General features: G+C 42.6%; 2 protein-coding genes across 3 annotated transcripts in view; one reads left to right on the top strand and one right to left on the bottom strand.

Annotated features, from left to right (window-relative positions):
* Nucleotides 1-24,040, top strand: part of CRLF3 (cytokine receptor like factor 3) — a 42,270-nt gene extending 18,230 nt beyond the window's left edge. Inside the window, exons 7-9 of one of the 2 annotated variants that reach the window (XR_013229557.1) lie at nt 6,696-6,808; nt 8,945-10,271; nt 23,617-24,040. Coding sequence is in view for 1 of the 2 variants with exons in the window: in XM_077328734.1 (XP_077184849.1) it covers nt 6,696-6,808; nt 8,945-9,201 (370 nt within the window). In the remaining variant the exon portion in view is untranslated. Of the gene's footprint in view, nt 1-6,695; nt 6,809-8,944; nt 12,088-23,616 lie in introns of those variants that run through there. The other variant, XM_077328734.1, reaches the window with a different exon arrangement.
* SUZ12 (SUZ12 polycomb repressive complex 2 subunit) overlaps nt 15,431-27,073 on the bottom strand; it is a 33,739-nt gene continuing 22,096 nt past the window's right edge. Inside the window, exons 11-16 of the mRNA XM_077328733.1 lie at nt 23,551-23,642; nt 22,806-22,949; nt 22,218-22,375; nt 20,287-20,485; nt 18,775-18,854; nt 15,431-17,726 (exon numbers count right to left, since the gene is read on the bottom strand). Of these exons, the coding sequence (XP_077184848.1) occupies nt 17,381-17,726; nt 18,775-18,854; nt 20,287-20,485; nt 22,218-22,375; nt 22,806-22,949; nt 23,551-23,642 (1,019 nt within the window). The 3' untranslated portion in view covers nt 15,431-17,380. The remainder of the gene's footprint in view (nt 17,727-18,774; nt 18,855-20,286; nt 20,486-22,217; nt 22,376-22,805; nt 22,950-23,550; nt 23,643-27,073) is intronic.

Genomic DNA, 27,073 nt, shown 5'->3' with positions numbered 1-27,073 from the left:
TCCATTTTTTTTTTCTTTCTTTATTAGAGAGGGGAGTGAAAGGGGAGATAATGGAGACATGCAGGGGAGAGGATTGGGGTGGAAGCAGACAGCTTGCAGGGGCAGAGAAGGGCTGCTGAGAAGAATCCTTCCTCTGGCTGCGGAATCTTTCTTACTGTCCTCCACCTTCTCTATAGGAAGACTCAAGGCTGCAAAACCAGCTTTCTTAAAATTCAAGGCTGGATGTCTCAAGATTCTGTAAGCCTAGCCTTGGTATGTTTGCTGCTGCTGCAGGAGCCTTCCTCCTCCTCTTTTGCTGTGGTCCAGGAATTCAGTTTGGAACATGCAATACTCTCAAAAAGTCCAGGGGCTCAGTTCTGGATGGCTCCTGAACCAGGACCAGATTGGGTTCAAGGTTCTGGGGTAGAAGCAGACAGCTTGCAGGGGCAGAGAAGGGCTGCTGAGAAGAATCCTTCCTCTGGCTGCGGAATCTTTCTTACTGTCCTCCACCTTCTCTATAGGAAGACTCAAGGCTCTACATGGCCTGGGTCCTGCTTATCTCAGGGACTGCTTTTCTCCTTGTGCCCCCCGCAGGGCTGTTCGCTCTGTGGGTATGAATCTGATGTGGTCCTGGGCCCCTGGGAAGTTTGCCTGGCCAGGGCTTTTTCGGTTCAGGCCCCAACCTGGTGGAATGAGCTCCTGGAAGAGCTGAGGGCCCCGACAGAGCTTTCTGGGTTCCGCAGGGCCTGGAAAACGGAGCTCTTCTGCCAGGCATTTGGTTGAGGCCAGGGTAGTAAGATCGGGTCCCTCCCTCTGTAGCCTCTGCAGCCTTTGTAGTCTGTGGTCCCCTAGGGCAGGGGCAGTCAACCTGTGGTCCTCCAGATGTTCATGGACTACAATTCCCATGAGCCCCTGCCAGTGTTTGCTGGCATTTTCTGGCAGGGGCTTATGGGACTTGTAGTCCACGAACATCTGGAGGACCACAGGTTGACTATCCCTGCCCTAGGGTAGCCCATTGCCTGTGAACATCTACCAGGGTAACTACAAATGCTAGTGGAAGGGCTGTAGGTGGGTATGGAGGGGATTTTAGATGGTGGATTGCTGCAGCCATCTATAGTGGTGGTCTACAATAATAAATAAAATAATGGCCGTCTACAATAATAAATAAAATAATGGCGGTCTACAATAATAAATAAAATTTAAAACCAAAGCTTCTGTGTAAAGCTGGCTCATTCTCCTTGAGCTCTCTCAAAAGACTCCTATTGCAGTCGGTGTCCTTCCATGGGAGAGTTGCAGGTTTGCTGGTATCCAGGAGTTGCATCCTCCCACTTAATTATAGCTCAGGCGAGACTTGGGGTGGCTGTCTGGAGCGGAAACTCACTGTGGGAGAAGGCTGCTTGGAGTATATTTCCTTCCAGAAATAAGCTTGCTAATTTATTCATGGGATTAGAAATCCTGGCAGATCCCCTGAGCTGCCTCCTCCTGAGATGAGAGTGTTTTGGCCAAGGGTGTGAGTCCCGATGGGAATGCCCTGGTGCCATCTGTAATTAGCAGCCCAAAGGGACTTCTCTGTTGACATAGACTTCTAGCTTTGCACTCCTGGCTTGATTGGCTTCCCAAAAGCTGCAACAAGCTGTCTATACTGTCACTTTTCATATGGTCTTTCCAAATCATGTATGGTTACGAAGCTCTTTGTATGAGGCTTAGTAGCATAGTGTATTTTAGAGCAGGTGTAAAGCTGCAGGTATTACTGAACAGCGTGATAACAGTGACCCACAATATTCTCCAATTCAACAAATGTGGGCGGGAAATTGCCTAGAAGCCCAGTAAAGCAATCTGTAATTTCAAAAGCAGGAATCTCTCTTGAAAACCGGAGGATTAGTTAACAACACATTGAAGAAGAGAGTGAAGAGAGCTGATCCCTTTAGGTGCTCTAAGGTTTTTAAAAACTGTGATATTAAAGGCTTGGCTAAAAGATATGTTTCATATAAGAAGGGGTACAAGTAAATCCAAGAAATGCAAGTGGGATTAAATGACAAAGCCCTTAAAGGGAGAAGTCTTCCTTTCCAAAGCAGGTGCCTTGCTAAGAGGGAGGAAAATAGGACAAAACCTCCAGGGAAGTAAATGGAAGTTGGTGAGGCAAGCAAAGAAGGATTGAGAAGAACAACTGGTGTGTAAGACATAAAAAGAAGCAACAAATCAGATCCCCCCCTCTAAGGTGCTTTTGCTGTTGGGCTGCAGAGATGCCTATTCCCCCTCCTGTTGCCTTGGAAACGAGATCAAAAGGCAGGAAAGAGTCTTAGAGGAGAGAACGGAAAGGTAACCTCATAGCCCTTTCATCTTCTCTACCAGCATTTATTCGGGATAGCCTGGAAAAATTGGGGGAAATGGCATTTGTCAGGATCAACTATGCTGGTAGCCAGTCAGATTCCCTGATCTCTTTTCTGCTTTTAAAAATACCCCCAAAATACCAGTAAGGTATATTGGGGGACTGGGATACCCTCAATGGGATACCACATAGTGGGGCAAAAAGACACTTCCCATTACTTTCTACCCCCGTGGGGGCTTCCAGGGGTGTCTTGCAGGCAACTCTAGGAAGCAGAATGCTGGGTAAAGATGGACCTTGCTCTCCTCCAACAAAGGGATTCTTATTTCTTTAAAACAGTGATGCAGTATTGAGTTGCTTTCAAAAAGCGACTAAGGGTTTCTTACAAATCCTTCAGCCAGAGAGAGACACTTGAGCCTTTGGGTATGCAAGTTGATTTATGTTCAAAACGATATTTTTAAAATTGTGTGAGCCGACAAGATATGATTTAAGGCTAAAAATGAGGCAGCTGGAGATTGTAAATCTCTGGTTTGCTTTCTGGTTCACTTTCTACAAATGGCCTACGTGTGGATTTCTTCCAGATGTGCAACATTTAACCCCCCCTTCCCCCCCCCCCAAATGCCTCACTTCAGCTGTGACTTTTCCCAGCGGACCAAAAAACTTTGGTTAGAGTATTAGGAGTGCAACGTGGTTCCAATTTTGAATTGTAGTCCAAGTACCATGGAAGACTTAACCCTTTATTCCCCAGCCTGCCTTTTTTCAGACACAAGCAAAGCCATTTTATTTCCTGTTCTTAAAAGATTGTGCTCAGATAGTGTGGACAAACATTCCTTCGCCAGTTTGTTTTCTTGGAATATCATGTCACAGTTTTAGGCCCCATCTAAAAAAAAATTACAGATTTGTATACTCTTACATGCTGAGCAGGAAGAAAAGGCAGTCACACTTCAGAGCATGCAGCTTCTTACCTCCTGTAGGTCTGAGCAACATGTCCTTAGTTTCCTTTGTCAATGTAACTTACTGCCACCTACACCCCCATACCTCAAATCTGAGCTTAGCCTTCTGCATCATGCCAGCTGTAACTCCTTTTGCAAAAGCACAAGCTGCCTAAGGAAGACTAATGTCTCTCTTGCTTCCTGTGTCATGCCTAGCACAATACATTCTCAGTGCCGCTGCTCAGTAAATGTTGAGTCTTTCCTGGTTCTGTAACAATGCACTGCAAGAGGGTGAAACAAACTTCAGAAGGTGATTCTTTCCTGTTTTCATACACATGTCGATTAGATTTCATACACCCCGCAGCTCAAGCTTGTGAGGCCAGAAGCAGTTTGATTCACATCACCACAGCAGAGGGTATCGCACAGGGTGCAATTTCAAACAGGTTTCAAAATTAGAGCATTGTAATATATTGTCTGCTTTGGAGAACAGTAAAAATGCTTAGTCCCTATCTAAGAGAACCAGCTTGGTGTAGTGGTTAGGAGCTCAGACTTATCTGGTGAGCTGTGTTTGAATCTGCGCTCCCCCACATGCAGCCAGCTGGGTGACCTTGGGCTCGCCACAGCACTGATAAAACTGTTCTGACCGAGCAGTAATCTCAGGGCTCTCTCAGCCTCCCCTCCCTCACAGGGTGTCTGTTGTGGGGAGAGGAAAGGGAAGGCAGTAATATCAAACATAGACCTTGAAGGCAAAATACTTTTGCTTTGCTGCATGGAGGGGCCGTGGCTTAATCACAGAACCTCTGTGTAGTGTGCAGAAGGTCCCACTTCGATCCCTATCATCCCCAGTGAAAAGGATCAGGTGGTAGGTGATGTAAAAGATGTCTACCTGAGACTCTGGAGAGCTGCTGCCAGTCTGAGTAGACAAAAGTGACCTTGATGGACCAATGGCCTGATCTAGTTTGTGTGTTCATAGATTATACCAGGAGGTTCTCTAAAGACAGGTTCTTATGTCTTCCCCCATGCCAAAAAGTAGATATATACAGGGGATGAATGTTATTTCTTTAAATGGGAGATGACCTGGTACCATTTCAGTTAGGGGAAAATGGAATCACCATCCTCTTCTCCCAATCCCCATATGAATTGACAACCTGCCCCCCTGGTGCCCCTGATTTTTACAGAAGAAAAGGCACCAGGTGCTTCTATCTCTTTGAGCCTTCACTTTGTCAGTCATAAAAGCAAGAGCCTTCTGTTTGAGAGCCAGCTTGGTGTAGTGGTTGGGAGCATGGGTAAGCATCTAGCAATCCAGGTTTGATTCCCCATTTCTTCTCCACGTGCAACCATCTGGGTGACCTTGGGCTCGCCACAGCACTGATAAAGCTGTTCTGACTGAGCTGTAATATCAGGGCTCTCTCATCTTAACCTACCTCACAGGGTGTCTGGGAGAGAAAGGGGAAGCCGCTTTGAGTCTCCTTCTGGTAGAGAAAAGCAGCATATAAGAACCAACTCCTACTCCCCTCCCCCTTCCCCTCTCTGTACCTAATACACATTGAGTAAATAAATATTAAATAATAACATATGAATCCAACACTGATGAATAATTCTTGACAACTAAGATTGCCTATTTGTGCTTATTTGTATGGCTTCTACTTGTAGTAGTAATCAAATGCTAGTTGGGTTAGGATTTTGACAGAGTGGGGGAATCAAGGAAAGACATAAGAAATAGTCCTGGAGGAGCCAAGGAACCTCCCCAGCACACCAAAATGTAATGTTTTATAATAAAACTCAGTCCAAGTATTTCTGTTCTCTTAAAGAATTTTGCAGCCCATTCTCTGCAGCCATGTGGGACAGAAATGTCATTTTTCTTTTGGTTAAAAGAAAATCATACCATGAGGTTTTTGGTTTTCAGAACTTCTGGAGGCTCAGTTGGGAGTCTGTGGCCCTATCAGAGTTACACACTGAGCTGTTTCATACAACTGTTTTAGAAGAACATCAAAGGACAGCAAGGCAGTGTTGGATGTAATACAGAGTTTGCCGTTTTATATGCTGTGTGTAGTGCCTTTTTAGAAGTCGGAGAAGGGCTCACACCTGTTAATCCCACCTGCCAGGAACAGTTCATCATCATTCAGACAGCATGTGCAGGCAGCCTGTACGCTTCCTTTGAATCATTTTTGTAAAATTGCCCACAAGCAGCTTGAAACCACACTGATGTTCTCATGTGGAAGCAAGTTCAGACATACTAGCTACATGTGGAGAGAGGTGTTAGTTAGCTTTTGATGGGACCAGGAGCAGTGCTGCTGCGCTTAAGATTTCAAGAGCCTTTTTTTATTTGAAAAGAAGCGTTCTGTGGTGAGTGCTAGACATTTAAAGAAATGCCGCTGATTAGTGGCAGTGCACTATACCAGTTGGAAATAATTCAACTTGAATGTCTTAAAGTGTGTGTGTGTTTTATTGCCTTTTTACATATGTATTTATTCAGCATCCTCAGATTGCCTTGAAAGGGCCCAGTATAGGTGCCCCATTACATAAGGTCATCATGAAGGCATGGGGTCTCATGGTAGAGCAGGCTGATTCGTAGCATTTGAAGTCAATTGGTAGATTCAGCATACATGAAGATTTCATTAAATGGGTGGTGGTTCCGATTGCCTGCATCACAAAAAAAAAAAACAAGGAAAAGAACTTAGGTTGTAAGTGGGTGGGCAGGAAGGGATTTGTCAATGTTTGGCTCTTGTGGCCCTTTCTTGCATGCCCAAGGGAATGCCGATCACCACTTTGGGGTTGGAGGTAAATTTCCTCCAGGCCAGACTGGGCAGGGATTTTGTCTTTTTTGGGGGGGGGGCATCATCTGGGTATGAAATTGGGATCACAGGTAGTTGTGAGTTTCCTGTCTTGTGCAGGGGGTTGGACTAGATCAGTGGTCCCCAACCTGCGGGCCGCGGTTCCCTCTCCCCGCCCCCCCGCAGTAAAAAACTTCCCAGGCCGCAAGCTTGCGGCCCGGGAAGCTTCTTACTGCGGGAGGGGGGAGAGGGAATCAGGGCCGCGCCGCGCATCGCACATGCGTGGCCCGGTCACGCATGCGCACATGCGCGCTGCGTGGCACTTTCGCGCATGTGCAAACGTGCTGTGCATGCGTGATTTCAGCCGCGCAGCGCGCATGTGCGGCCCAGCTGCGCATGCATGCTGCGCGGGCGGGACAGTTGCCCTGCCGGTCCCCAGCTGAAAAAAGGTTGGGGACCACTGGACTAGATAACCCTTCCAACTTCATGACTTAGATAAAACCATAGGTTCAGAAATCAAGTTTCTTCTGTAGATTGCCACAGAAGAATGGAAGTCCAGAAAACACACACACGGTTGCTGTTAGCTAGGACCCTGTTAACAATAACACTGGAAGGGAACAGGATATCATTTACATGGTTAATGTTAAAGTTTCGGAGCAAACTCTTGTGGGTTTTCCTCTGCAGGATTGAAACCGTTGGCCCAGTGGACAAAAAAGACAGCATAGGAGTTTGTGTGGAGCAGCAGAATGGCTGTGATTCTTTGCAGCGGGACAAAGCAGTATGTGTGAGCACAAATGGTGAGTTTCTCGAGGATCTCTTGCAAGCAAGGAAAAGTGATGGAGCATTTGACTTTGCCTGGACTCTGCCTTGTTGTGTGCAGCCAAACAAACACATAAGATGGATCGATTTAGTCAAGAAAGCCACAGCCTTCAGCTTTCAATACTTGAGCAAGGTTGTTTAATTAATACGATATGATCTTGGGGGTCATTGATTCATTGGTCATTAATTCACTGCATGGTCAATCACGTGCCCAGTAGACCTCTGCCCATTGTGGCTAATAAAAACAACTGATGTAAGAATAGCAGCTTCCCTCTGGAAAATAATCAACCTCTCCCTCTCAATGGGATAATTCCTGGATGGGTTAAAAGCAGCAGTGGTACGCCTATTGCTGAAAACAACCATCTCTAGATCTGCAGGAACCCGATAACCATCAGCCAGTCTCTCACTTAGTGTTTCTGGGGGAAATGATAGAAAGGGCTGCTGCAGATCAACTGTTGGCATTCCTGAAAGAAGCCTCAGTCTTAGACCCATCTCAGTCAAGCTTCCGACCTGGCCATGGAGTAGAAACAGTGCTAGTTGCCCTGACGGATGACCTCTGCTGCTTGTGCTATTAGACCTCCCAGCAGGGTTTGACAGAGTCAATCATGAGCTTCTAACTCACTGTCTTGCTGACACCAAGATACGGGGAACAGCCCTCAAATGGCTGATCTCCTTCCTCCACGGTTGTGGACAGAGGGTAACGATAGGAGAGAGACTGTGAAGCTGCCATTTGTCCACATGTGGTGTCCCTCAGGGAATGGACCTCTCTCTGATCCTATTGAACATCTTTATGCGTTCTCTTAGTCAGCTGGTGTGGAGGTTTGGGCTAGGATGCCATCAATATGCAGATGACACTCAGCTCTTCCTCCTGATGGATGACTGCCCTGATTCTCCCCCTGAAGCCTTAGCAAGATGTCTGGAAGAAGTGATGAGGTGGCTCAAGCAAAGTCATCTGAAGTTCAACCCTTCAAAGATGGAGGTCCTGTGGCTGGGCAGGAAGGGTCCAAGCGAAGAAGTGCACTTACCCAACCTGGATGGGGTGCAGCTATCAGCTAGAAACCTGGGGTTGATCCTCAGTGCCTCCCTTTCTATGGAGACACAGGTCACAAGAGTCGTGCAGCAAGCTTTCTACCATCTAGCACCCTACTTGGCCCCGGAACACCTAGCCACAGTGATCCATGCGACGGTCACGTCTAGACTAGACTTCTGCAGCTTGTTGTATGCAGGCCTACCCTTAACTTTGATCTGGAAACTGCACCTGGTCCAGAATGCAGTGGCCAGGACTCTCACAAGTACTCTGTAGAGGTCCCACATCAGGCCTTCTCTCCAACTACTACACTGGGTCCCAGTTGAATTCTGGATCAGAAGGTCTTGGTAATCACCTTCAAAGTCATACATAGTTTGGGCCCAGTGTATCTGACCGTCTCTCTGCCTACACTCCCCAAAGAGCCCTACACTGGTGGTCCCTGGCCCTAAAGAAACACATTGGACCTCAACTACGATCAGAGCCTTCTCTGTCCTGGCCCCTACCTGGTGGAATGAGCACCCTGAAGAGGCCCTGCCTAAACTCCCACAGTTCCACAGGGCCTACAAAAGGGAGCTCCCCCACCAGGCATTTGGTTGAGGCTGACCGATCGAACAGCATATGCTGGGGGCCCCAGAAACCCCTCCACACAATCTGAATTCAATACGAGATCAGGGTTAGAAGTTAATGTGGTAAATGCTGTTATTATGAAATGTTGTCATTCTTCTTGTCTTCAGTCCTGGTATCCATTGTTATTGTTGTTCTGATATTATACTATGAATTTACAATGTAATATCCCTACGTTTTATGTAAACCACCCTAAGCCTCAAGGGAAGGTGGGAGAGAAATATAAGCAATAAATAAATAACTCAGAAGTTTTGTGTCAGCAAGTAACAACCATATGTAGGAGGAGCAGTGCACAAGATCTTGTACAAGCGGAACTATCCTGTTTATGCTTCTTCTTGTGCACTGCTGGATTCAGTCCCCATATATGCAAGTTTGAGGCCATGGCTCAGAAATTCTTGGATTTCCATGGATAGGGTGTGCATGTGTATGTGAAATACTGATTTTCTTCTCTTGCCTGTTTCAGGTGCTGTATTTGTGAATGGCAAAGAGATGACCAACCAGCTGCCTGCGGTAACTTCAGGGTCAGCTGTGACCTTTGACATGGAAGCTGTGAATCTGGGTCCTTCCAACAATAACGAAGGAGGGAACTTCAAGCTTAGAGTTACAATTAGTTCTAACAACAGGGAAGTGGTCTTTGACTGGGTACTTGATCAGTGCTGTGGTTCTCTGTATTTTGGATGTTCGTTCTCCTACCCAGGCTGGAAAGTGCTGGTGTTCTAGCCTCTGAAACGGTGGTTGAACTGGGTCCCTCTGCAGTTGGACTCCGTGACGCAATGGTTTGCTAAAGTAGACCCCTACACTGTGTGTGTTTTCAGAACACTGGGGTAGAGTCTGTACAGGAGTGAGCCCTGTAACAAAAACCTGTCCTATGTGATCAAACTACTTGAATTCTGCCCTCTTTGCTGGACTCACTCATTATAGAGGTGAAACATTTGGAGCAAATCTGGAAAACTAAGTAGATTTTCAGGGCTGATATCAACATGTGTGTTTAGGTTTTGTTTTGTTTTTACAGGGTGGGGAGAGATACCCAGCATGCATCCTATCACTGTGTTCCTATTTATGCATCATTGTGCTTACAGTACAAATTGGACTTTGCCTAGCGCTGCTTTGGTTTTCAGCTCAGGGTTAGTGGACCAAACTCACACATGTGCTCTCTCACTCAGAGGAAGGTACTGCCACAGTAAGCTGTAGCTGGGCATAGTCTTGATCATGCTTCAGTTTTTGCTTCTTTGAAATCTGGCATTGGTCATTTTGCCCACTGGAACACATCTCTTCCTCTGGTGGGTGACGCCACGGTTTCCCTGCAGCAAAACGGCAACATCTTAAGCCGAGACGGTTCAGATATACAGCATCTCTTGTCTCCGTTCCTTAACCACGTGCCTTAGTTGCAAACTTTTATTGAACAGTATTGTATGTGTTGGAGAATTAAACTTTCAATAATAGCTGTGCAGCATCCGGTGATACACCACTGGACTGCAAGCCCTTAGGTCAAGCATTGGAGTAAATGCAATTTTTGAAATGTCAGGATTGTGGCAGGAAGTCCCACAGCAAGTGCCCTTACTGTGATGACAACTCAACGGAACTTCGGTATTGCTTAGCAACATCTCTTTGGGTAAGAAGGTTCCGTGTCAGTTCTGGACCTCCTTGGTGAGAACCCAGAGTGAAAAAGGGTCCCATACAGAATAACCTGTCAAGCTTTTCTTTCCTGCTCAAGGAATTCAAACAGCCCTGTAGTAGCTTAGGAGAAGTGAGCATTGGTGTATGGAAGAATGTTCCTTGCAACCAAGGAGGTACCGTATAGAAAAGGGTACATATAAATGCATCCACAGTGAAATGCTGATATCCACTAGCTTGCACAGGGTCCATACAAGGTCCAGGTGGTGGTATTGACTGGAGGACAGCTGCTTTTGTAGCACACGCATCGCTTATCGCTTATGTATACTAAGCCCAAGTTTCAAACCTCTCTCCCCCCACCCCCAGTTTAAGCCATTCAAATGCTTCATTTTTAGGGTATTTATTTTTGTGTGACTAAGGCAGCTCAGGCTATGTGAAGCTACATCACAAAAATAATATTCTGTATGGTTAGGTGGCCCACGTGGTTCTCAGGTTTGTTAGCAGCTCTACTTCTCTAAGAACACCTAAAGGGCGTCCTAATTAATATTGCTTGAAAGCTGATCATGTCTTAGGATATAGCTTCTCTGGAAGCAGCTTTGGCCATAAAGGCCAGGACTACCATACCATCCATCCTTCAGGGAGAAAAGTTTGTTGATACAAACTATTGAAACCCCTCAGCAGAAATTGCTTGAGGTTCTCTGTATTAATACCTTTGTGTTAACAGCTCCTGTGCTGGCGTGGGAGTTCGAAGGGCCCTTAGGCGGTCTTGCAAGGACTTACAAAGTGTCCTTTTTTGTAAAAGAAGACTTACGGACTGTTTGGGCACCAGGTTTCATCCCTGCAGCAAACCACCAGGGGCTTTGGTGACAAAAGGGGTTATCCGCACAGAAAGCTTCATTGACTGCCCTGTTTGCGGTCACATCCTCCAATACCTTGTGGAGGCACAGTATATTTGCATTGAAATAAGTATCAGGAAGAGACTTTTTCTGTTGGCTTGAGCTATTTGATAAAAAGCAGGGTGAATGTTTTTGTTTCTTTCTAAATAAGTTTTCTTAAGCCAGGTGCAACCTGTTCCCCTTCCTTAAAACAGAGGCATGCAAAAAAAAAAGAAAAGAAAAAAATTCCTTACACTGACAATCAGTAGTTTTGTCTTTCTCGTTTCTATAGCCTAAGGAGTTATAAGTAGTCCAAAGAATGGTTTGAGGCTTTCTCCATCTACCTGGCTATGTACTCTGCACTAGACTGAACATGCAGGGCACAGCTGATGCTTAGCCCTGAGGCATCTGTTCTCTGCACCACTGATAACAGAGTTTGTATCATAGCCTCATAGTCCTCTTATTACACCACTGAATGTTTGTATATGAACCTGAGTATATACGTGTTCATAGGTGAGTATGCTCTGCCCCCAAAGGAGTGGCCCACCAGCCAGCTATTACACATACAGTGGAAGAGTTTGGGAGGGGGGCAAAAGACCCTAGGCTTGCATTGATTAAATCCCACTGTAGAGCATACATTGCTGAAGCCAGTAGTAAAATGAGATCTTCCTTTTAGAATTTATTTTTCCAACCAATCTCGGAGAGTAGCTCCCACTCAGGAGTCCTTGATAAAGACTTTGCTGATAGGCAACCCAAGCTTTGGCCTACTTTCTGTTTTGTACTAGTGAGGCCACGCATTCTTCTGGTGACGCTGATGTTTTCAAAATGTGGTGGGGCTCTGATGAGCCTTGGAGAGGGAAAAGGCGCATGTAATTTAAAGATCTGCTCTTTATGCAGGTTTCACTTGAGTTTAATGTATCGGAAAGTTTACCTCTGAGTTAGTTTCTTACTTAACAGTTGCTAAAATATTTGTTTCTTTGAAAACATAGTGTTACTGAAATAACAGTACCGGGAGGTGAACTTGAAGCGTATTCATTGACCTCAAAATACTTTGTATCTTGACTTTTAAATACAAGTTTGTCCTTTGGCTGTTTAATAAAAGTATTCTGAAAGATCATTTGACTAACATTTCCTTCCATAGCCTAGAACAGTGGTCCCCAACCTTTTTCAGGCTGGGGACCGGCGGCAGCAGGGAGGGCGATTGCCCGGCCGCGCACGCGCATATGCACAATGCGTGTTTGCGTCGTGGGTATATGCACCATGTGCTGCCAAAAATGCACATGCTGCACTTGTGCGCATGCACACATGCACACAAGTGCCACTTATGCGCGTTTTCAGCCGCGCATGGCGCGTGCGTGGCCCTGCTTCCCTCTCCCCCCTCCCACAGTGAGAAGCTTGCCAGGCCGCAAGCTTGCAGTCTGGGAAGTTTCTTACTGCGGGGGGGGGCAGGGAGAGGGAGCCGCGGCCTGGTGCCAGGGCCTTTGCGGCCCGGTGTTTGGGGACCACCGGCCTAGAATAGTTACATGTTACTCAGATTGGTGTAGAGTGGAGGGTTCTAATCTGGTGAGCCAAGTTTGATTCCCCACTCCTCCACATGCAGACAGCTGGGTGACCTTGGGCTAATAACAGTTCTGTTAGAGCTGCTTTTACCAAACAGTTCTATCAGAGCTCTCTCAGCCCTACCTACCTCACAGGGTGACTGTTGTGGGAAGAGAAAAGGAAGGCAATTGTAAGTCGCTTTGAAACTTATCCCAGTAGTGAAAAGCGGGGTATAAAAACCAACTCTTCTTTTTCTAATTATAATAGCTGAGATGGATTTGAATCTAGTTTCAAGGCTGTTTTCTTGAGGAAGATTCCTATAACTTTTTAATTGTATACCACACCTTTCTCCCCAATTACAGTCCAGAATGGCTTGCATCCTTTTCCTATTCTAAATTCCTGCAGGAAGCTTCTATAGCACAGTCAAGATTTGAACCTGCATCTTCTCAATCCTAGTTTGATACTAGCTACTATACCATACTGGTTCTGAGTGTTGCTGTGGGGAAATTTTAAAATCTCCTTTTCTTTCTGTAATATGATGTACCAATTTTAGTCTAACTTTCTAGCTGTTTCTAACATCTGTTTCTAGCTGTCCCAATCTAATAATATCCCACAAATTAAATTTTGGGAAAGTGCTAGAAAGATCATGAAACAAAATAAAAACTGTGGGAATATTGGCACTTTCTGAATCAAATTGTGGTATTTTAAACAAGATCTACAGCACATTCCAGCCAGCCATGAAAAGCGAATGCAGCTGCTTGAAGCAGTTTCGGAAATGGATACCATTGTCCTGACTCCAGTCCTTCTCATAAAATCATGGATAGCAACGCTGAAGCACATAGGCCAATCAGGCGCTTACTTCTTGTCATTGCCTCTCAAACCTGTATGAGCACCGGCAGAGTCCAAGATGAAACTCTGAGATGCTGGTGAAATACTGAGGTAAGGTCTGGCTTGTATTTGGCCAACTACAGTCCCTTCCCCCGTTTTGCTTACCATCACACCAACTTTATAGGATAAAACCTCTTATAAAAGAACCATGATCCAAGTAAAGGAACCATAATTTTCAAAAGATTTTTTAGGGAGAGGAGATAAAACTATGGGCAACTGTACAAGACTGTATTAAGGCCATGGAGTACATACATGCAGGGTGGGATTTTGAACTAGCTACTACCCCCCCCCCCCCAGCTTGGGTTCTAAGACACACGTTACTTACTCTTATTCAAAAGACTTGAGTTTTAGGTGACTTTCCTAATAATATAAGACATCCTTGCTCCCTGAAAACTGGTTCAAAACCCTTTCCCTAAGGCAAAGCTCAGGTACAATTTTTCTTCGATCAGTCCAAACTCTAAAAATTCCATTGGTTTTCTGCATGATGCTGCAGGTCCTGCATACAATATTTGTGTCCTGCAAGGGCATTATCGCAGAATTACCTAGCACGTTTTGGCTTAAGAACCATTTCTTGCTCTGCAGTTCATTAATACCAAAGTGGCAGTTAACAGACTTGAGTCCATCATATTGAGATAAATTCTCCAAATCCCAAAGTACATGTAGTGATTTTATTTGTAAAGAAACTGCATTAAGCACATATTCCCATCCTTGACACAGTGCCACTGACAGCTGCACATACCATCAGGAGCCTGGGAGTGATCCTTGACACCTTCCTTACTATAGAAGCACAGGTCACAAAAGTAGCTCAGGTCCACCTGTGCCAAACAAAGCTCCTAGTGTCCTACTTGGTCCCCCATGCTTCATGCCATGGTCACCTCCAGGTTAGATGTCTGCACACAGATATACCCTTGGCCTTGACCTGGAAACAACTGGTGCAGAATGTGGCTGCTCAGGTCCTTATGAAGACTCCATGGAGAGCCCACATTTGACCTGTTCTCCAACAGCTACCAGCTGAATTCCAGATCAGGTTCAAGGAGTTCGTTTTAACTTCAAAGGCCTTATGCATTCTAGGCCCTACATATCTGAGGGACTGCCTCTCCGAATGTCTCAAGGAATGCTGTGATTGGTTAATTCCAACCTGTTGGTGGTCCCTGGCCCCAAGGAAGTGCATTTGGCCTCAACCAGAGCCTTGGGTGTTTGGGCCCTGGCCCCAGCCTGCTGGAATGAGCTGCTATCTGAGAACTGGATGCTATTGGAGCTACCAAAGTTTCAAAGGAACAGTAAGATGGCGCTCTTCCATCCCAAGTAAAAAGAACACTGGAAGAGGCCTTCTTCCTCTCTGCCTCTCCCCAACGCTGGTAGCCCAAAGCTCAAAGCAGCGCTCTCCAAACTAGGGAATTTTATACCAGGTTTTTGGGCACCTTCAGTTTATATATTAATGTATTTGCTGCCTACCAGAGAATAAACCAAGCAAACAGAATAGAAGAGCTGCAGGCTGACTGGAGAACTTGTGTTTACACTTTCCAATTTTCTAGGTTCAAAGTAAATGTTTTTGCTTTTGTTGAGTAATGGGACTGGAATTCAGCACTGTGGTTCATAATATTTTTGCCGCCGGAAAGCATCTGTACTATCTTTAAAACTCCTCTTTAAAAAATCCAAGGTGTGTTTGACTTACTGCAGAAGTATCAATTAAATGTATACATACCTAAAGCAATCTCAATTCAAATATAAATGCATGAGATGTAGATGTATGATAATCATGACCTTGCCCTTTAGCAAAAGTGAAATAACTATTGAATAGAGATAACATGCACAAAACATTTGCATTCATGAATTGTCCATTTCAGTTCAGCATATAGATAACCACACACAATGCTGCTCCCCTCTGTTCACTGTTCAATACTTATGAGTGTTTACAGAATTCATTTGCTTGGTTCTGAACCTGAAGCATGCTTTCCTACGCAGAAAGCTTTTCCAACTCCTCACAAAAAATTGGACAACAGATTTTATATTATTGAACTTTATGTACAAAATCCAATTTCAAATAAAACATTTAATGTAAAAACAAAAAGGTCCATTAAACATTGTTTCTTTATATCTACTGTACCATTCAAATGTTCACCCAGTTTACATGATTTCTTCAAAGTCTCATTAAGGGTACATATAGAAAATCCATCTTTATTATAAATAGAAACAAAGGGATTCTGAGCTTTTATTATAAATTGACATGACATACAAAGTTTACTGGACAGAAGTAATTTCATTACTAATTTTTGGGGAGTCACCAAGTTTTTGTGCAAACAATGCTAGCCTCCTTTTAAGCATTAACAGCGCGACTGCTTAAGAAGTGACGTCAGCAATAGTTCTAGAACTACCGTCTCTCCTAAAATATATTCTTTACATATGTGCACAGCATTAGCAAATTAAAGCCCAGGAGAAATGTTTTATCGGCTATTGAAAGGTGTAATTAGGGTTTGCTACAACTCAGAGCAGGCAAATCAAGAAATCTAATGAAAGCTGCAGTTTCCCTCTTTCCTATTGACACAAATCAGTGACTAAGAACTTAATACTGGATGACAAATCACATCCACACCATTAGTTAAATAGTCTCACAGTTAAACACATCTTTAGGGACCAAAGTCAGTATTTACAGTTTTTATAAATTTCTGGAAAAACCCCACATTAGAAAGCCCTCCCTCAGCCCCCAAACTGAAGCAAACAAAACCCCAAAACCAAATGAACAAAAAGTACGGAACTGTCTTCTTATGGCGGTGGAATGAAATAAAAAAAAAAATTAGAAATACCTGTATTTACATAATTGATCCTTTATAAATAAAGAATATGAAAAATGAACTATTTAATAAAAAAAATGAGGTGATGTCACTCAACCACAGTGCTTGCTGGAATAAACCCTTGGTGCTGATACTATAGCAGTAGTGAAACTACTTTCCATTGGAAAAAAAAGAAAAAAAATCTGTAAACATATGCATAAAATGTGTTAACAGCAGTGCAAAACTGCACAAAAACTATTTCGTTAGCATCTGTATTGAATGCAATACATCACAGAATACTTGCATAAGAAGTGCAACACATTTTCTGGTCCAATTTTACAGTGCATTTCCCCCTCAAAAGTAGCATCCAGCCATTTCAGATCACACTCTGATCTTGCAGTCTGCACATAGGCAAAATAGCACAGATCCAAACACTGCCTGCTGTAGTCTCCAGGGGTTTGCCATCGCACGCCATGACAAAACTCTAGACGCTACTACTAGACAGTTCTGCAGAAGGAGATAAAAGATTTGATCTATTACACTGAGTGAGCAGTTAACCTACAAACTTTTAGTCTACTGGCTATTCTTCAAATGGAGTTTCCCACGTCTACAATGAGAAAAAGCAAAGGTTTTTCCAAACAGGCGTGAGATGAAGTGCTATGTCACATTTGAATGTTTAAAAAAAATGTGTTATTAAATCTGCAAGCTGAAGTTTGACACCCATTAATAAGAACTAAAAGGGGTGGGTGGGTGGGATCCAAGTTAAACTTTGAATGGTGAATTATTTCCCATAGAAAGATAACCTGTAGAATTTAAGTACAAAAGCATAAACTGTCCCAATCTCCTTCCCTATTTCTTTTTTTTTTTACCTCCATGGTAGGAAAGACAGTACAGAAGCAAAAATTCTTTATATAAAAACTGGTTTACATATACTTAAGTTATGTAAATTCAGTACAGTTCATAATTAAAATTCCCAAAAATTGTATTGCTCTTCATGCTCAAACTTTGAGTATTGTCATTACATCACTAGAACTGATATACATGTAGTACTTGCATAATTAACTCAATAGGAACCATATTAACACTATTCTTGTTGAAACCCTTTGTTTCCAGCCGTGCCCATTGGGAACCTGTGTATTTTATTCCTTAGAGTTCATGCTTCTTACAACGTCATTTCAATATATGTCCACTGAATAGCCTCCACTCCTCCCTTCAGATCTTCTGTTTTCTATTCTGTTTTGACATGAACAAGGTACTATCCATTTCTGAAGCTTTCTCTCTAATGTTAATTTCACTGCAGCCATTAGTTGTCACAGTCTGTTCTTCACAAAGCTCCTCGATTGTGGTGGTAGCAGATTCTCCTTTTTCTAACTTCTGTTGCATTTCTCGAAGCTTAGTAACAGCTTTGTCTATTGACATTATGCTGATTAGATTAAAGTCATGCATGCTGACTAGGTGAAGCATGAAGTTTCGACATAAGTTCTTCTTAATTATTGTGTGTCCATAATTTTCAACAAACAGCATACAGGCATGATTCATTTGATTGTCAGCAATAAACCTAATGGCATGAAAAAGCAAAATAAATCAAAATGGATTTATGCTCACAGATATATGTTTATTGGGGCTTTCGAAGCTTTGAAAGAATTGAAATTTATCTCAGAATTCTGTTCAGATTTGCGGTTGCATATTACTTGCTTCCCAAATTCATCCATTTACTTTTTAAAAATGTACACAATCAAATGAAATGGAACTAAGAGTGGGCAATTTTTTTTTAATTCTGTATTTTTCAGTTTGGATTCATTGGTCCTGAATTTTTTTTGGTATTTCCAAAAAATCCAGGATCTAAGATTTTTCAGATATGCCAGATTTTTTGGAGTCCAATAGACCCGAAAAGAAAGATATCAGATTAAAATAAAGTCTGCCCGATCTTGGGGAATTCTTGGATTCTCCTGCAGTGGATGCTGTCTAGGCTTGCTTTTCCTGAAGTCTGATTTAAATCCAATAGTAGGAGAAGCCAGTTCTAGGAGCTGCTCTGCTGCAGAGGGCATTGTTCTATGCAGCACAGGAGATCCTGACTGGGCTCACTTCTCCTGCAGTTCTGTTTAACTCAGACTGCTGGAGAAACAAGCTGTAGGAGCTCCTGTGCCACACACAGCATATTGCTCCATGTGATACAGCCAATCTTGGCTGGGCTTGCTTCTTCTGCCCCCATCCTCCATTGTTTCCAATGGAGGGGGAAAGTGTCTAAAGTGATTGCAGCCCCTTTAAAATCCCTTCTCCAACTGAGAGTTCAAGTCCAAAAGATTTTGAAGAGACTGAGAGCCCTTTAAATGTGGCTATCTGGCAGTCTGCAATTTTTGGTAGCTGAATAAATACCAGCTTATCTGTATCTGTCTGAAAAAATATCCAGAAAAATACTAGTAAAGTATTTTGGGTCCCCCACACTTAGATAAAATGAATGCATATAGGTTTGATCATAACATATTCTGCTCACAGAAGGATGTGTTCTGTGAACAAGCAACTTTTAATTCAACCCAGTCTCCATATTTATATATTTAAGCTAATAAATGGAATTATGAAATGTAATTTAAAGCTCTATCACATACCCGTGCTTCATAACATGTAGATTCCATAATTTCATTACTTCTTTTTCTCCTTCGTTAACATCAGAAAACTCTTCAATTTGCTGCAGTAAGACAACTATTTAAAATTCTATAACACGTAATGTATTCCTTCCTCCCCCTATTCCACCCCACCCCCAGTGCTTGTTACAATAATCAACAAAATACTGTTCAGGCAAGACCCAAACAGTTCTGCAGGGCCTGCAAAAGGGAGATCCTCCACCAGGCATTTGGTTGAGCTTGACCTGGACCATCGCTTCCAATTGGCCCTCAGGCCCCCCCTCCTATTATGACCGCCACCAATCTGCCTAACGCACTGGGTCCCAGTAAGAGTTGAGCTGAGGCTTCCTTTGCAGTTCTATCATATTATTATTGCTGTTATCATGTTGGGGTTATTGTTGCTGTACTGTTATTGCTGTTGTCACATGTGTTACCTCATGTTATCTGTTTCCTGTTCCCTGTAAACCGCCCTGAGCCTTCGGGGAAGGGCGGTATATAAAAATAAATAAATAAATAAACAAATATTTAGTTTAAAGACTGAACCCTATACACTCTTATTTTCTTATTTGATGAAAGGGAAAATACAATTTTTTTCAAGTAAGAAAGAGGGTAGGTGTTGGGCTCACATCCCTTAAGTAGCATTGGTCCCACAGACCTGAAACAAGTATCAGTTATTCTGATTTCACTAGGTTGCTTCCCCTGTGGTATGGAGAACAGTTAGCAAGCATGAGGCAGATGACTGCTCCCTCTCCTAATCTGTGTGGATGATTATCAGGAGGGAAGTTAGCGCTGGAATGGGCTATTCAGTGGGCTTAACACAATACCAAAATCTAAGGCAACAGTCAATATGAGGTTTTTATTTGTGCCCAAGTGGTCAGTACTCTTCTGTACAAAAAGAATCAATGGGTTGCCTGTCAAAGAAATTTTACCAGTGCGACTTTGAATTCCAACAGTGGTTAAGTGGTACATCTTCAGCCATACTTGTAATTTTTAAAATAAGCTTTAGAAGTTTAGAAAGCTAAGTGAAGAGATTATGTAAGTAAAGTTTCTGCAAGGATGAAACCTCACGAGAAACTGGGAATTCCTTGATAGCTTTCTAGCACAATAAGAAGTTGCAGTGTATTGTCGTGCTCTGCCAGAGTTACTACATACTGCTATTTCACCATCCCTCAGCTAATAGTGCTTGCTGCTTAAGACAGCTTGCATGTGTTCAGTGTTTTGGCTTGCAATATGACATGCTATGCTCCTAAATACCCATTTTGTTGGCCACTGTCTCTGCCCTCACAATCCTTGAGTTTGTGGCCAGTCTTCTGCCATACGCATTCTTGCATGTCTAGTGAGTGATAGCAGAGGGAACTAATAGCATCATGACAGAGGCTAGAAGAGTTTGCTTTCCTATGGCCTGGCTATTTTATGTTAACCCTAGGTCCACACAGACCACATACCCAAAACGTACACATGAAGGGATTATAAGTCAGTAGTAAGAGATATAGTTACCGTAATAGTTTTTTCCCTTAACCACTCAGGATCCTTTTCATCCTCACTATCCACTTCCATTTCTTGTGGTCGAAGAGGTAAGCATGTATCACTGTGGAAGTATAACCGATTGTGTCCACTGCTATATGTTCTTTGCTGTTCTACTTCTCCATCTTCAGATTCAAGAAATTCTGACATGCTGGCTTTTGTACGCTTTGGTCTGAGAAGAAACATGAATAAGTGCCTAATAGATACAAATAACAATGCCACAGGAATCTAAAGCACAGGGCCTTAATTTTTAATACCAAAAGACAATGTTTTCACATTCAGGTAAATCACTGGCCAGTTGCTATCCAAGCAGTAACCTACCCACAGAAACACATTAAAAATAACATAAATATCATTTTCAAGACTGGTAGGAATTACTGCAATCCTACCCAGATATGTCTGGACAATGGCCTGGAATCAACTTAAAGATTTCTATGGAGAAAAGGGCACGGGAGTGATTTTCTGTAGCAGCTTCACCCACATTCTGTTCCTAGGGCCTCCTGCCCTGCAGAAGGGCATTTCAGGTGCAGAGGAAGTGCAGGCAAAGAGATTGTGCTCCTTGGACAGATATCCTTTGGTCTATGGAACTTTTCACCCTCTAAGGGGTGATTACCACCAATCCGTCAGGGAGGCAGGACTTAGTCAAAAAGTTCTTCTTCCTGTCATCAGTTGGGAGTCGCCCTAGAGTCAGTTTGTTTCCTGCCTTTTCCCAGGGAGAGCATGGAACAGGCAGCATTGCACACCTGAATTTTGAATTTGGCATATTTGTGGTGTGATTGTGTTTGTTTGGTGTCTGGTCATATTCGTAAAGTGTGTGGCTGTTATGTCTTTGTTGTTTGGCACAAGACCAGTGCGGGCAGACCAGTGCAGCTGTTAACGGCGTGCATGCTTTATTTTCACCCGCGGTAGCTATTCTAAGGGTTGCTTTTCAGCTCCTTTTGTTCCAATTGGCACAACGTATTGGGAGGATGGCATTTTACTTTCGGAAGGGGAGCTGTAGGCTCCGATTGTGCCAGAGGACCAGGCACCAACGAAGTCAGCAGGTGTGCCCTTGGGGACTGTCCCTAACCCGACCGACAAGGAAAGCACAGCAGAAGAAAGGAGGAGACAGTAGGTTTCAGTGTGGAGGCGGCCATCGGCACGAAACACCTGGCTACAGTGATCCATGCAGCAGTCACTTCCAGGTTAGGCTTCTGTAAATCGCTCTTTGGGGGCCTACCCTTGGCTTTGATCCGGAAATTATAGCTGGTACAGGATGCAGCTGCTAGGGTCCTCACTAGATCATCTTGGAAGGCCAATGTCCAGCCTCTGTATCCAGTACATCATTGACACACATTAATAATCACTCAAAATGCCAGATGATGCCAAGATGTTTTATACTGGCCATTGTTCTAAATTTAAGCTTTGAGAGGTTTTTTTTAAAATTTAGCCCAGATTGTTCTTCTTACAGAACTATAATATTCTACCAAAATAAGAACTTTGAGATAGGCTAGGGCTCTCACCTGCCTCAAGCAAGTTCCAGAAAACCAAAACGTAATAGCAGCTGGAACACCCACCACCATTTGCTTGATTTTACAAGTGCATATGCCTGTGAAGTGAAACCTTTAACAGCCACAATAAGGAAAAATGTTTCATTTATATTAGCAGTGAAAGAAAGTTTGAGAGAAGGAGCATTTAAAACTGAACTCTGAACTTAAATCACCAAACCCGAAATGCACACACGTGCACCTACCCACTCCCTCCCAACAAAAGGCAACAGGGATGATCGTCAATGGATATCCCTTAACTCTTTACAGCTGGACTGGGAAATGTGCAAGTGATAGATCAAGGACAGAACAAACCGGATGACTTTAAGAATGCAGAATTGCATATGATTCCAGAGCAACACCAAGCTTCCCACCTACCGGCATACAAGAATATGCGTGATGGGAGTTCGCTTGACTGGCCCATTACGACTGAAGGCAAACCCAGGCTGACGATGTATATCCTGAGGATTTCCTGCGTAGGAGCCATCGTAGCACTCATTGATAGAAACATCTATCCTAGCACCTTTTGGATGATACTGTAATAAATAAATATTTTGCACAATATAAGCATCTTAATGGCAACCAAGGCACTTGCTCTTCCCCCATCTGAAAAAATTCTAATAACTACCCTGTTTGATAATTTCTCAGATTTTAGAAAAAAAACCCTCAGGATACCAAAAAAGAAGTGCTCCAAACAAATGGAATTTTCTAATCTCATCTTTTTGCAATACAAAGAAACCATTTCAAGCTATCACTTCAATACCACTGGGAACCTAAAAGGTGATACAGGCACTATTATTTGATATTGCAGCTGTGTACTGTTAGCCTGCTTCGGGAATACCAAATATGTTTAAACTTGTCCTTCTGTTTTCCATGCAGAAAGTATATAATGCAGAGAAATTCAAAGTTTTGCACTGATACAGAGACATTCAAAGTTGTGCATTGATAAATATTAAGAATACTTACTACATAATTAAAAATAAATCTGCTATGACAAAGCTTGAGATGTTTAAGTAGGCTGTAAAGCTTGCGGCAGTTCAGTGTGCACCATGGGCAATGCAAGTCATCTCTAGCCTCAGTCTGCTGCCTTGTGTTGTTGTTGTAAAGGAACTGGGGGGAAAGAAAAGTTTGTTTTAACAAACCAAACATATTCACTAGAAGTTAAATCAATGGACCTTTATCCCCAGTGAATTCTCAGGCACCTCTAAGGTAAAGGTAAAGGTATCCCCTGTGCAAGCACTGAGTCATGTCTGACCCTTGGGGTGACGCCCTCCAGCGTTTTCATGGCAGACTCAATACGGGGTGGTTTGCCAGTGCCTTCCCCAGTCATTACCGTTTACCCCCCAGCAAGCTGGGTACTCATTTTACCGACCTCGGAAGGATGGAAGGCTGAGTCAACCTTGCAGGCACCTCTAGAAGTCTTATAAAATCTCACACTGGGTATTACAGTGCTCTCCCAAGCACTGACTCTCAAGGTAGTACAATTTTAAAAAGTCAAAGTGAACCTCCCAATGTGCAAAAATACTTATTTTTAAAGATTCTACAAGCATTACCCAACATCATATTAATATGTAGAATAGCTGGAAATCTGTCAAACACAGAATGAAACAAATAGTAACCAAGCCTTCCTGTTTCTCCATACAGTACGTCAAAAATGTTCACAAAATTGGAATTAAATAAGCTAGAACCACCACAGACATTAGATTGATACCTGATAAAATATTCTCAGTTTCTGCCTGGGCTCATTTGACACATCTCTTTCTTTTCTTGTTTGCAGATCTGATGGCAAGGACTCCTTCACAGCTGAAAGAGAACACAGATATCAATAACTTGCTCGGAGGGACAGAATATAAATGTGAACAATAAATAAGTAACTGAACTGCTACTCCAAACAATCAGAGTACAGTTCTTCTGCAAAGTTTTGTAGGTAGAGTTCCCATAATTCTGTTATAAATACAGTAGTCTAGTAAAACGCAATTGAGTGGTCTCATTGGATCTGTCATTATACATGGTGATTCAGAACACAAGACTGTGCCCTAATTAAGGCAACCTGTCACAGAGGATCAAGCTTTTAGAATGAGCTTCAGTCTATTATACTGGACATACTCACTAGACTGGTTTCCAAATAAATATTCAATCAATTATGTTAATACTGGGAAAACACAACGGTCTCAAACATTTTATCATGTCTGAATCCTACCAGTCATTCAAGGAACTCATTATCTCATTCATTCAGTTCTTATAAAACTTGCCCAGGATTATCCAGCAAGCTTTATGACTGAACTCAGGTTTCCTTGTTTCAAGCCCAACATACCATCAACTACACACTAGATCCTGGAAGGTATATAAGACAGTTAACTTAAGGTTATGCACAAATATATATCCTCATTAGACTTCTTTGCTGTAATTCCTTCTCTCCAAACTGCATGGCAATATACTGGTATTATCAAGGTCTAACCAGCAGGAAAATAAGCAATGGCCACACCCCAAAGAAGGCAACAAACTGATATTTCAAGCATTGCGTTATAATGAATGATGCATGCTGTTTTATATTAATTTCATTCCCTTCCAGCCTTATGCCGAATGAAAGGGACTTCCACCCAACTACTCCATACCAGTGCAACTGGCTGCTTATGAAAAAGATGAGAGGCAACCCACAGATAAAATATACAAGGCAGAAAGCAGTAACGTCCTCAAAGCCGGCTTGCTTGTGAGCACTGGGGTTTTCCTTAGAGGCCACTGAGGAACACATGTAGGACTTGCTCCCTTATTTTTCCTAATTTTGCTTGTGCAAATCCATCACTTTCCCCAAACTTGGTGAATACTTCACCATCAGACAGATCAATCCTGTAAAGTTGCTTCTCAGACCTGGCATGTGGGACTGGGCAGAACTGCTCTCTGTATAACACAACACATCTCCACACAAGAGTTGCCCTGGTAAGCACAACTACTACAAGTTTTAGAAAGATGCTCCGCAGATATGTAAAAGCAAGACCTGTCCCTATTAGTTCTGCATTCATTACAGAGATATGCTACAGACATGCAGGACGCTGTAGACTGACACAGTTGCTTACTAGTGCTTTATGAGTTGTTGGCTACTATTATTTGCCCAGGACTAGAGAAGCCAGAAAATGTCAAGTGCTTTTCTGCTGGAATGGTTTAAGGCTTCTCAAATGAATCATGGTCAATGGTACTCCACTTTCCCCTTAAAAACCTGTTCAGCAGCAGTGCCCACTACTGCTCACACCTGATATCTCATGACAATATTCAGGAGAACTGTGTAATGACAGTATTTGAAAAGGGCTATTTCTACATTATGTGTAGAATTCTGCATTCCCCTTCTGGTTTTGAAGCTAATGCTGGGAAATCAAGGGGTAGTGGTTGTGACAATAATGGGCTAATCCAATCAGCCAACAAAAAGGTTTCTACAGCTCTCAGGGAGACAAAACACACTCAAACACAACAATTCTCTGCAAGCAAGACTACACCAATTTCTATTGAACCATTTGCCATTAAAGCGTAATTCAAGCTATGCCAATGATTTAAGAGTGGTGGAATGACAGGCAAGCTAAATAGACACGTTTACCTTCTAAAACTCCATCCATTCTAGGAACAATTGTTAGCTTGTAATTTTTGACATTTACTGTTAGGCAAAATTACTGCTCCTGATCTCAACTTTCTTGATGTTTGTTGTGAGACATGAAATTCCCTCCCACAATCAGCCTAAGGCAGCTACCGAAGTTAGCCTATAGTTTAAGGTTAACAAGGAGTTATTTCTCCCTACCACTACCCTTTTACCATTACATAGCCAAAGTTAAAGCTTGGCTGGGAGGTTTGCTTGCAACAGTACAGAAGTAATTTGACAACCCAGTGCAGGGTTAAGAAGTTGGTAGCGTTGTTTTCAGTGACATTTCTAACTGCAACAACTTTTACAGTACAGACTCTGTCCTTGTGTATTCTATAAACAAGCATGTTATACAAAGAGACCATGTGTATTTCTAAAGTACATCCTATGCACTGAAATGTAGTTAAACTACCCTGTGTGATAGTAGAGTAAGCCACCAATTCTATCCAAGTTTCAGGAGTTTCTGGTACTGCCTGCTGCTCACTATTACTGTCTTCTAAATGATGATGCCATATTAACTGAAGTTCTACATTTATACTAGATCCTGGAAAAATAACACACAATCATTCCTATGAAACCTGCCCTCAAAACAGAACCAAATTCCTTCTAAGGCAAGTTTTCCAGCATTGCTTGAAACCAGTGAAACATTTTAAAATACTAATACTTTTACAGTTTGAATCTCGACTCCCAATCTGTTACGAGAAGCCTTTACAGGAAGCGCTAACGGATTGCTGAGGGGAAAAAGAGAAAGCGTCAAGAAAAAAGTTAAAAACCAAAACGCAATGCTTGAAAGCTTTCAAAAATCTGTACCACTAATGAGAATTATTCTTTTTTTTTGTTTATACAGGATCCTGAGTATGTGAAGATGTGATCAGTCAGAGAGAACACACATATTGTGAATAGTGGTTTTCCCCACAGTACAAATGCCTATACTCCCAAATGGACAAGTGTGCATCACTAGCCTTCAGGATATCTTATAGTTAAGAGCTGGGGGTAAAGCTTACAGAACAGCTCAATAATTTAGAATTCTTCAGACCAAAAATGCACCAAAGCACTGTATTATTTTTAAAAATCTTAAACGTCCAGTTTCCTGACAGCCACATATATACTGCTGAGAACTAAAATGAAAACTCTTATTATTGTATGTGACCACGCTGCAGTACTAACTGTAGAGTGTTTTCCAACCAACGTAAAAATAAAATCACTGACAACTCTAGGAATTTATTGCTAGAAAAAGGAACTCATCCTGTATACTATAGTATTAGGTAACCTAATACAATATTTTAAATTGCAGCTAAATGTTAAGCCACTTGAATTTTCATGATCAGAGTTGACTGAAACATTTTTCACATATCACAATAAATATGGATAATTCATCAAATTAGTTGACCAACATGCAAAAACAAAACAAACCTAAGTTACACTGAAGTGTGCCTACAGACTAACAGCTTCAAACTAATAAAAGTAGTTGAACACACCTCAACTCCTGTTCTGCATTCTATTGCTCTAAAGACTCCACCATATATATCTATTTATAAAATTTGAATCACTTTCCCAGCAGCTTAGAGCAACATACAAGCAGAAAATAAACAGCAAAATACAATAAACC

Source organism: Paroedura picta, chromosome 3, assembly GCF_049243985.1.
Source record: "Paroedura picta isolate Pp20150507F chromosome 3, Ppicta_v3.0, whole genome shotgun sequence".
In the NCBI taxonomy this organism is placed as follows: domain Eukaryota; kingdom Metazoa; phylum Chordata; class Lepidosauria; order Squamata; family Gekkonidae; genus Paroedura; species Paroedura picta.
This window is presented reverse-complemented; position numbering and strand designations above follow the sequence as displayed.